Below are 11,572 nucleotides of genomic sequence, written 5' to 3'. Positions count from 1 at the left end.
ACCGCTTATAAAAGTCAGGAGAAAGTGAACTCCTTCCTACTGCACGCTCCTCTCCTGCATGGCGTGTAGTTTATCATGAGTTCTTTTATGAAGAGCAGCAAGAGAAATGTCTTCAAAGTGTCAAATGAAGCAAAAAATTACCATCTTTCTCAAGAATATTTTATTCTGTATTGCTGTTGTAGGTTAGGATGGTTGTTCAGCTGGCTTCCTGCCTGGTGTCCTACATCACTGCTACACCTTAAAGAGGCTGAGGACAAAATGCTAAAATGTAAGTCTTTAAGCCTTGAAATCTTTTAGTAAGATTTGTAAACATAACTAGAATTTCTGTAAATTTACATTAAATATAATCAAAGGAGTTTTAAAATACGGCTTTTACACTGTGTTGAAATACAGGTTTAGAATTGGATTTTCACTTAGATATTACTAAATTTTATTCAGATACTTGATTGTAGGCTCTCTCCTTTGAAATAGAGCTCCCATTTAAAACAGTGTTTTTCATAGAATGTACTTCATAATTTATCAGGCCTGTCTAGCAACATAATTTTTTCCCGCTCTTTCTTCAGGTATTACAAGCACATACAATAAACGCTATGTGTATTTATCGAACGGAAATAAAATATGGACACTGACATTCTCTCCAGACCTTTCACATAAAACTCCACTTGTTCTCCTGCATGGGTTTGGAGGAGGTGTTGGACTGTGGGCTCTCAATTTTGAAGACCTCTGTGAGAACAGGACCATTCATGCTTTTGACCTCTTGGGATTTGGACGTAGCAGTAGACCACACTTTGACACTGATGCTCGGGAAGCAGAAAATCAGTTTGTGGAATCCATAGAAGAGTGGAGAAAGGAGGTGGGGTTAGAAAAAATGATTTTGCTTGGACACAACCTAGGTGGATTCCTGGCTGCTGCTTACTCATTAAAATACCCATCAAGGTATGTGAAAATGAAGGAATTCCTTTTCTGTATTTGACTAGTGATTCTAACACAGATTCTCTTTCATCAGGCTCTTTTTAGTTTATCTTCAAGTAAATGACTGTGCTGATTTAAAGAAACATGATACTGAATTTTAACCCCAAAGTATTCGTTGAATGGTTTGTTTCCCGGTGAACAGAAATAAGTAGCTGTAGTAGGCATGCTTTTCCGTGTACTTTTCTGTACCTCTCTGTTTTTGTTCATTACTCCCTTGCCATGTTATAAGGCGAAATAGCAAAGATCGTATTTATGGGTGAACGTTTCGTGACATCTCTAATCAAATAGGTTTGTGAAGGGAAAATAGGCCCGTTTCTGCCAAACTTCCATTATTATGGATAATACTGAAACTTCTGAACATAATTCCCTTAGGTAATTTATGCTGATATGCTAGCAGTCGTCTGGTGCCAGCATGATGATGTAAAAATTATTTTAGTGACTGTTTTATTTAAATTGTCTGTATGCCACTTCATATTTCTTTGCAAAACAACCCAGCTGCAGCAGTCCTGTAATGGTATTTCATCAGCATTTTCTGCGCCACATTGTGGCCAACAGTTAATCCATTTCTTCCCTTCAACTAGTAATTTGTGTCTTCTTTTTTTGTATAGCTTGGTTATATAGTCCCTGGTGAGCTAGAATCCTGCCAACTGAGGTCATTCAGACATTGCTTTTGTTTACATATGCATAGTGGACTCCTGTGAAAAACCGGGAATATAAGTATAGCTTTCCACATCGTATGACAGATTCTATATTATACAAAATATATCGTATTATTTTATATTCACATCAGTTTATACCATATGAATTTCTTAGTCTCTCATTCGGAGATTTTTGAAATAAATTCACACATCATTTTTTTCCTAAAATACATGTTACTAATGTTTTCTCTGAAATTAAACTAGCACCATCAAATTGGCAAATTGACTGGTAGGGTCTTAAGGCAGCATTGAATCAAGTGATAAATATAGCACAGCTTTTGGCCACATTATCTAACAATGCTTTAGAGGCTTAAGAGATTCTGGATACATATTGTTAGGAAAGTAGATCTGTTTCTCCAAGTTTAGATGATCTGTTAATTTACTATGTTGTAACAAAGTTGTTCATGGGACATCCGAGGTTACTAATCCAAACAGATTCCCATGTAGAATATTCCCGGGTGGTAGTAGGTCATGATTTTGTAATACTACAACTTCTGTGCTATTACTTTTGGAATAGTTCTCATGGTCAGCTTCCCATTATCCTGGGTTATGTTTTAGGCTTGATTACCAAAAGGAGAAATGCTAAATAGGAAGGAAAGCGTTAAGAAAGGAAACATGAAAAAAATGTTTACTCTATTTTTATTCATATGTTTGCTTTACGTTTATTGCCATAGTTTGCTGGGAGGTGTGGCTGTCCTGAACGGCTCCTCATTGCTTGCACTCTTTAACCTCTAACCTCTTCTGCTTGGTTTGTAGAGTTAAGTTCCACCCTGTCCTGTCTTACCATTGGTGTTTGCTGCTGTGTGCAAATACGCTTGTGGCTGAGCTGTCAGCCAAGAAACATCTTTGCGAGGTTAATCCTTTCCAGCCCCTCATTTCAAGCATAGATTTTGGGTTTCCCAACTGATTATAGTCCAGAAATAGTTTTTCTGACATCGTTTTAGGCATTAAGAACTGTATTAATTATCTAATCTCATGGCTTTGAAAGAGAATCAAGTTATGAAGAAGAAAGTAAAGATGATGAAGCTTGCATGGAAAATCACCTTAAATATGCAAAACTGTAGTTGAGAGTTACATTTTCAGAAATCAGCAGTATCTAGAACAGTTAGAGAATAGGTGTTATTACGGGATTAAACAGAAATGGATGATTCCAGTCTACAAAGATGAAATAGATTTTTTGCTTGAGGGAGACTTGCAGCGTGAAGTGATTGATAGGTGGCTGTGCTGGAGATTCCTACTATGCTCTCTGCACTGAGATTCCTCTGAGTAATAATTTTATAAATTGTATCTGATGTTTCTTTTGTGACCTAAAATCAATAAATCTAGAAAACACCTGCTAGTTTCACTCCAACTCTCTCAGTTCAAATTTTACTTGGATAAGATGATTTTTCAGATAAATCGCATCTCTTTTTAGAACATAGATCTTACATGGCTTGGAAAATAAAGACTTGTAGCAAGTTCACTTAAATGAAACAGATGTAATTATCTTCTTTTATCTCAAATTAAATTGCTCCTGCAAATAATATTGACTGAGCATATAGATTAGGCTGTTTTTAAAAATGGAAACAAGACTGGCCTTTTTCTCAAATGTGTATGACAGTGGGTATCTATTCAGTACTGAGTTTCTCTTTGTGACAAGAGCTTCCAGGTTTCTGATGTTCACCCAATGATTAGTTGCAGTTCAATCTCTCTCTAATTAGCAATCGAAAGCAAGACCATTGATGAATCAGAAAGCAGGTAATAAGCCACTATGATAGAAGTGATTGTGCAGGTTGCATAGTCCGCAGAGCACATCTCCACTGTGCTCGGTTGAAGAAAGATTAATGTACTCTAAACCTCTGAACCTTTTTTTGCCAACAGGGTCAAACATCTTATCTTAGTGGAGCCATGGGGGTTTCCAGAGAGGCCTGACAATGCTGAACATGAAAGACCAATTCCAATCTGGATCAAAGCACTAGGAGCTATATTAAGTCCATTTAATCCGTTAGCTGGGCTGAGGATAGCAGGACCCTTTGGTGAGTTTTAACTACTCCTAAATACCATTTCTGTTTTCATTAAACATAAACATGGGGCAGATACCACATTAAGATAAGCTTTGTTGCAAGCCTGTATCACCCACAGAGGAAAGAGAGGAGAAAGTGGGAAGGGTTCAGGAAAGATGAACTCTTTAGGACAAGAGGGCAAGCCCTTTCTAGTAGAAATACTAGTATGATAGTTTATAGCAAGCTACGCTGTATTATTGTAGGCTATAGTTACAGTGAGTCAGATGATGTGGCTATCTGTTGGGGAAGGCTGACAAAGAGGCATGAACGTGAAAAGGTTTTTTCTAGTTGCCTCTGGTCACAGTCTGTTTAGTTTCCCTTCCAACTGCAGTTTGATGGACAAACAGGATTTCCAGATTTGATTGACATTAGAAGACAGTCTCATAAACTCATTTGCCTTTAGCCTGAGTTTAGAGGAGTTAAATTGAACCTGGGTTCTTTCTGTTAGCCGTTTTCTTGCTACTCTAGCAAATTCTGTGGATCTCATTGCTGGCCTGCATATTACAGTGGTAGTTTGTCCTTCATATTCCTATGTTTCTTCAACAGCACTGATGAAATATTAGAGAAACTCTATATACCCTAATACTAGTACTTGGTAGTGATGACCAAAAATAACATGATTTTAGTTTGTGGGGAGAAGGGTGTGATGAAATCTTAAATTCATGATATGTATTCCTTTGAGAGGGGAAAGAGGTTATCTGTCTGTTACTCTCTGTACTACAGGAGTATCTGCTGGAGAGGTTTGAAAAAACATAACCTTCAGGCCCCTCACAAGTTACAATTAACTCACTACTTCATCATTTTTTAGCATTCAGTGTGAAGATATTTCTATGCTTTGTTTACATTTAAACCACATCTGTTTCCTAAATATCTTTCTATAGAATACATGTTTTAGTACGCTGAAATATTTGATAATTTTGTCACACTCCCAAAAACTAGCTTTTCAGACAAGCAACATATTTTGTACAAACGGATTTTTTATTTAAAGTAAAATGCTAATTCAATTAACAAAACAACCTGAAGCATCTTGAGTGAAAAGCACTGATTTAATGCCTTCTATCCAATAACAAATGCATGCATATATCAATCCATGTGAAAGAATTCAAAGCTGAAGTTGTTTCCCTTAGCAAGTTAAGTACAGTCAAAACCGTGCTGCAGAAGCAGACCCTGTCTTGGTAAGGTATCCCCAACCTAGACTCACTTACAGGTTGCTATGGAGGGCAGTGCTTTCAAAATTTTTCATCCATTTCTCACTCCACATGCTAAAAAAGTTTTCCTTCATCAACTTAACATGCAGATCATGACAGGTGAAGCATAGTCCTTAGAGAAGGGTAAGTTTAAACACTGTGCTGTGAGGTACCATCAAACCCAGCCTGATGAAGGCACTGAACCAAACCCAGGTTTCCTTCCACATGCACACGTGCATGAGCTGCTGAGCAGGCGTAGCTGTCTGATCCTCACTGTAAAGCCAATTGTTCCCGTTCAAAGATACGAGTTAGGTACTTAAATGTGAGTCAGGTTCTTTGAAATATCATGATGGTATCTCATGGATATTTAATCAGACCCTCAGGCAGTCGTTAAACCTGGGAGAGAGAATCCAGAGAGATGTTTTTCTATGAGTGGTTTCCAGTTAGTTGATTGGCATGTTTTCCTTCACTTGACTGGAACAGCCACTCAGGAGCCTCACAGTATGGGGGTTGCGGTGCTTAGATTTGATTTGTGAAGTCCATGCCTAGAGCTGAACACCTAAAAATTCCTCAGGACGACAGTAATGTCACTGTGACCACAGCATTTTTGTGGAACTCGGGAGTCTTCGATGTTACTATTTAACACTTCCGTAGACACTCAGCCAGACAATTGAGGGTGTTTTCAGTAAACATTATGAGAATGAACCAGTGTGAATTCATTCCGAGATTTTTTTCCAAGGTGCCTTGTCTCCTTGTTTCATTCTCCCCTGTAAATTTTTGGGAAGTGAAAATAGTTTTGCAGTTGCACACAAAGACGAAGCTCTTCTTATCAAGACAGAAAGTGAATTCTAATATTTAGTAATTCTCAGTCCTCTAGTTACTGGAAATGGGGATGACTCTATACTGATAGCAAGGGAAGACACAAAATTAGACTCTTTCTTCCAAGTACTCTTATTCTGAGCCAGCTGTATTGGTTGTCTTCAGAAAAACTCCAGACGGACAGACAGAAAAAGGCAGAAGTCCCGCAGTTGAACTCTGTAGAGAAAATACAAGCAGCAGAGCAAATTGCAGAATCTTTGCAAAATCTTCATCGCTTCGGGACTGTTTCATAAGGGAATTATTTTGCCTTGCGCTGTATTAGTTTTCTAAACTGATTGAAAGGATACACAAGGGCATGTTGCAATAGTCTAATCTCAAGGTTACAAAAGCATAGATCGCTGTGACAAGGTCTACATAAATAGTTCCAGGCCTTTGGCCAAGGACAAGTGGGAAGGTGACATCATCATTGCATGGATTAACTACAGTATTTCCAGCTGACAAACCCAAGTGGTAAACCGCAGGCCTATCTCTTCAGGGATGAATAGTATTTGTAGACTACGGTTAGCCTTTGGTGAGGCTCTTGTCCCAGAGATCTGTCTGGTTGACTAGACAAGGCTTCTTCTGTGAAGAAGTGATTCAGAACAGGAGCTTAACTTCAGAAAGCCTGAACTGGCCCCTGAAGGGACTACTTTGGCTGTTGGGACAATAGCTTTCCTAGGTTATATCTCTTAATTTTTACCAGTTTCTGTATCTTACGTCAAGATTTCTGCAGCTATTTTTCAACATAGACTAGTGTTCTTTCAACTAAACACTAGTTAGATGAAATAACTTCAGAAGAAGTCAGTTCTATTAAAGGACAGTACAGACTTCTATCTAAGGAAGAAAAACAGTCCAGCTTGTTCAACAGTACCCTCTGGTTCTGAATGGTGGGATGTTTTTGGCCCACCCAGTGCTGCCAGAGCAAGGCAAAAGACAGCGATGGTGTCATGTGAGTCTATACTGGTGGCAAAAAGATACTCTGCTTGGCCCTTTTGCTTTTCAGACATTCCCCATATGCATTCAGCAGGCATTGAATTGCCCCTCTGCTGGTGCAACATAAAATCCTTTAGAACATTTATGATTCATTCCGGTTTTGGTGTAATGCCATCATGTTTTCCTAAGATATGCAAGTGGTGAAACAAAACATTGGTTTAGAAGTCTTCAAGCTTAGCCACGAGTTTCAAGGGAACATTTGGAGTGTTGTAATGAAAAGCGTTAGGTAATCTGATAAAGTTGTCTATACTAATTCCTCCTCTAAAAGTGCTTTCTGTTTTAATAGGATTAAGCCTTGTTCAGCGTTTAAGACCAGATTTCAAGCGAAAATATTCATCGATGTTTGCTGATAACACTGTGGCTGAATATATCTATCACTGCAATGTACAGTCACCCAGGTGAGTATGAGTTTCCCAGAATGTGTTTTGAAGTCTGTCTTTCATTTACTGAGTGCCTGCTGCTCCCTCCAATGGCCATGGCAACAGTGTACCCTCTCTTTTTTTTCTTTTAATAGTAACATTTATTGTTTTAATTAAGGAAAAAATAGCATTACACTATTTCTGAATTTCAGCAAATGATAAATGTAAAAGCTATCCTATTTCTCTATTTCTTCTAAACCTACCTGTGTGTTAATTTTGAGTGAGTTTGGGCACTGATTTAAAAAACAAAGTTACAGTGGTTTCATTCATAAATAATTTCTTAAAAAACTTGAAAAATAAGGCATTTTATTCATTTCAGTGTTATCACTTAGTGCTGTAAAAACATAGGCTCTTTCTGCTGAAAATTACATGCAAACCTTGAAAATTTATAACTTTCTCAATCATAGAAAATCCTAGCCCTATATACTATTGCACTCTGTGTTATTGAAAGGCACAGATACTCTAATTTAGAGAAAAGACAGATCCAATGGAAATTTAATTGTTTTTACCCTTTTGAATGACTTGAAGCGGTGAAACAGCTTTCAAGAACATGACTATTCCTTACGGATGGGCAAAAAGGCCGATGCTGCAACGGATTCCACAATTGAATCAAGACATTCCTATCACTGTGGTCTATGGAGCACGTTCCTGTATAGATGGCAATTCTGGCAGCACTATCCAGTCTCTGAGACCAAATTCATATGTGAAGACAATAGTAAGTTGGCTTTTAAAGTAGTTTTTTGTTTATTGTGTGGATTTGTTTAAATCTTATCTATGCTTTTTATACCAACTGTGGAAATGGTGGCCCTTAGATTTAAAGCCTGGGGTAATAACTTCCGATTTCTGTAGCAGAGAGAGAACACAAATGTTAGATCAGAGATAACTGAGATCTCAGAGATAACTGTTAGATCTCAGATAACTGAGACAAAAGAGTCTTTAGTACCTACGGTAAGGTGAAAACGTAGTGTAGTACTAGAAGCTAAATTCGAACTTTGAGCAAGGTCATTCTTCTGCTCTATGAAGTATTTTGCTGGACAGTGTGCTAATACTCACTGGTCACTGGTAAGTATCTGGGATTTTGTCTGTGTTTTAAAACCACAGCAGTCCTAGTGTCTGCATATATGTATGACAAAGTGAGGAGGTTCTCATAAACTGTCCTAATCTGTCTCTACATTGCTTTTGTTTCTCTGATAAGAGTGGTTTGTACCTGTGCTTAGGTTCTTGTAAGCATCTTTTAAGTAATTAAAAAAATTATTTAGTGAGTGTTGTCTTCCTGGCTTATAAAGTCTTGTTTAGAGGTATGGCATTATCATTTAAAATGTGTGTATTTGCAACTTGATGTGAATGTGCGCGCTGCATTTTTTGTTGATTTCTATAAAAACAAATTAATTTAAAAGTATTCTTCACATGTTGTCGCATCAGTCAGCTGTGTTAATTGAATATGCGTATATGTTACATTGCTACGAGGTGATTAAATGTTTGAATACAGCAGCTGTCTTACTGATGTCTAGTTCTATCTAGACAGAAGTGTGCAGTATGTGATGTTGATAGTATACTACAATAAGTCATTCAAATGAAATATTGTGATCTTGATATAGCTGACATCAGAGCTGGAATTCAGAGAAAAGACATTGTTATTGAACTGTTTACATGTGTTAAAGAGCACAAGTACATTTCATAACTGTTGACATCCAGACTGAAAGTATTGCTTAACTTCTTACCCAGAGAGAAAGTTGTAACAAAAAGTCACTGTTAAGAAGTGTACGATATATTGCTAGGATAAGCATATATTATTCAGACAAATTTTTCTGGTCTGGTCAATGGCTTTTAGAAGGAACTGTGAAAAACTTTCTTGTATTTTAGGTAGTATATTTACCTTTGCATAAGAGGTAAATTGGAGTGGTAGAAATTATAGAGACATTCAAAAAAACGTAGGGGAAAAAGGGCTCTCATGAGGCTCAGGCTGAGGCGTGGACTGACAATGCCATCGTTGGTAAAACACACTGAGGATCTGGGGTGTTGTTATGTGTGTTTAATTAATTTTTTCTTTGAGTTTGTGGGGGTTTTAACACAATAACATAGCTATACTTTTATGGGCTGCAATTAGAGACTTAAGAGGAAGTGTTTTAGTAGAGGGAGGGGGAAGATAGATTTAAATATGAGTTATCTTGGACTGGTTATAAAATGGAAAGAAAAGAGGTCAAGTACCTTTGCTGTACATTATGGTGATGGCTTGCTTCATACCAGTTTTGGCAGAGAATGATAAATTATAGAAATAGCGTAACCACCCTATGTGTGATTAGTTAAGCCCTTAATTTTGATGCATAGTTGCTGTGAAATAATCTAGGTCACAAATGTGGCATTTTCCCCCCATATATTGCATCATTTGGGTTTTACTTGTCTCTGCTTTACATAGTAGTTGTTAATTTGGAGGGTTGAAAACTGCTTCCACAAGTCCAGAAAATCCTCAGGAATTTAAACTTCTGAGTTCTTAATAATTTATTCTGGTACCTTCTTAAGTCTCTTCTGTATCATTTTTATAAGAAGAGAATACAAATGATTTGATCCTCTCTCTAATGCAAACACTTGCAGAACTAAAGGGCAGCATGGCAGAACTATTTGAGTGGAGACTGAAGGGAATGAAGGTGAATCAGAAGTTTGCTATGTAAAGCACAGTCTCCTGTTTGTTTTGCAGTGACTTGTGTACACTTGAATGGTGTTTGTTGTTGTTTTTTTTCAGCAAGGTGTGCAGTTGATTAAGCAGTACTTTTACCCTCTTTTCCTGTGTAGCAAAGTTCCCTCAAACAGGTCAAACAAGCTTTCGTTTTTTCCTTATGCTTACAGTCCTTTTTAGGCTGTCTGATACCACCTCCTGGCAGCAGCTGTGCTAACTGCAATAGCACAGCCTGGGTGCAAGAGCTCAGTTCCAGTTTTGAAATATGTCTTTTCAAGTAGTCATCTGTCAAGTAGGTAATGTGTAAAAGTCAGGTTCTTAACATATCCCAGTATTTCTTTCTTTCTTTGTTACATTCTTGTGATTTTGACCTGTTTCTTCACCTTTATCCTCCAGGCTATCCTTGGTGCAGGTCATTACGTGTATGCTGATCAGCCTGAAGACTTCAATCAGAAAGTGAAAGATATCTGTGATTCTGTGGACTGACTGGCTTCTGTTCTTCAGGAAGTCATACCATAAATAGCATTTAATAGCAATACTCTAGGAAATCACTAAAGAATGCAGAGCTAATGGGACAGGCTCGGTTTGCACACCGTTTCTTCTAAGAAGCCCTTTGCACACTTAAACCACTTAGTGCCTTTTTTGGGGGGTATAGGGAGATTTGAAGCAAACTTTGTACAGCTTTGTTTGAGATTGGTCTTTGGATTGTTGGCCTGTCATGTGAAATTACATAGAACTTTTTTAACTGGAATTTTCTTCAAAATGTAATTGAATTTTGCACATGTTGTACTTCTGAAGGTGTTGAATTCTCCACTAACACAGAGAACTGTGTCAATACAGTTACAGTGTATAAAATGCAATTTGGTTTCATTACAAACATTCGTAATTTTTAGTTGATGTTTCGTAGGAAAAATACGAAATTGCTTATACATTTTATTTTTGCAACCCAGAACTCAGAGGGTGTGCTTTTTGTTGGTTTTGTTGGACTGATAACAGCTTATGAAGCTGATTCTGGGAGAGGGACAGAGCCAAAATAACAAGCAGTGTCTGTCACAGAAAGATGTGTGTTAGTTTGTAAGGAATTGGGGGTCAATATTAGGAAATCTTTCTTCTGCTGGGTTTTATTTCCAGTGATCTCAAGGCATCTTGTTCCATCTGTGTAACTTTTACAGAAGGCTCAGTTTGTGAGAGTTGATGATGTCACCAGCACTCATGCTTCCATGAATATTTTGATATGTAGATTTCAGTGATTTAAAATACAGAAGATGGCTTGTTAACTACTCCATCTATTTTTAACGCTTTACTGCAAGATTTGTTACTAGCCTAAACCTAACAATTGTAGGTAAGTTGACAAGATTTTTGTTAGGGCTAGGGAATAACCATCTGGATAGTGAGCACAATTCCCTTTTACTTTAGGTGGAGAACGTAGTCCGCTTTATAGTAAATTCAGGGTGGAGGAGAATATTGATGTTCTCTAATTGGGAACTACAACGGGTTAGTGTGTTTTAGTTAACATGCAGCCTCCTTATAGGAAGGATTATTACTGGAATAAACAATACCACTGTAACAATTTCTAATTCTATTTCTTGGGTATTCTTTATATAGTTATATATTTTAATTGAGTATTTCGATATCAGAGATAACCCAGTCTCTGCATCTTTTTGAAAAATCGTAGTTTGACGTTAGTTCTTCACATGCTTAGTAAGTTACATTAAGCAAAATACTTTGT

General features: G+C 37.4%; 1 protein-coding gene across 1 annotated transcript in view; it reads left to right on the top strand.

Annotated features, from left to right (window-relative positions):
* The window catches only part of ABHD5 (abhydrolase domain containing 5), a 10,644-nt gene extending 136 nt beyond the window's left edge, over nt 1–10,508 (top strand). Inside the window, exons 2-7 of the mRNA XM_010194177.1 lie at nt 183–268; nt 564–936; nt 3,531–3,685; nt 7,037–7,148; nt 7,698–7,884; nt 10,240–10,508. Coding sequence (XP_010192479.1) covers nt 183–268; nt 564–936; nt 3,531–3,685; nt 7,037–7,148; nt 7,698–7,884; nt 10,240–10,329 — 1,003 coding nt within the window. The 3' untranslated portion in view covers nt 10,330–10,508. The remainder of the gene's footprint in view (nt 1–182; nt 269–563; nt 937–3,530; nt 3,686–7,036; nt 7,149–7,697; nt 7,885–10,239) is intronic.
* Nucleotides 10,509–11,572: the final 1,064 nt, after the last annotated feature.

Source organism: Mesitornis unicolor, unplaced genomic scaffold (assembly GCF_000695765.1).
Source record: "Mesitornis unicolor isolate BGI_N332 unplaced genomic scaffold, ASM69576v1 scaffold26920, whole genome shotgun sequence".
Taxonomy (NCBI): domain Eukaryota; kingdom Metazoa; phylum Chordata; class Aves; order Mesitornithiformes; family Mesitornithidae; genus Mesitornis; species Mesitornis unicolor.
The sequence above is the reverse complement of the archived record's forward strand: the minus strand, read 5'-3'. Positions and strand labels throughout refer to the sequence as shown.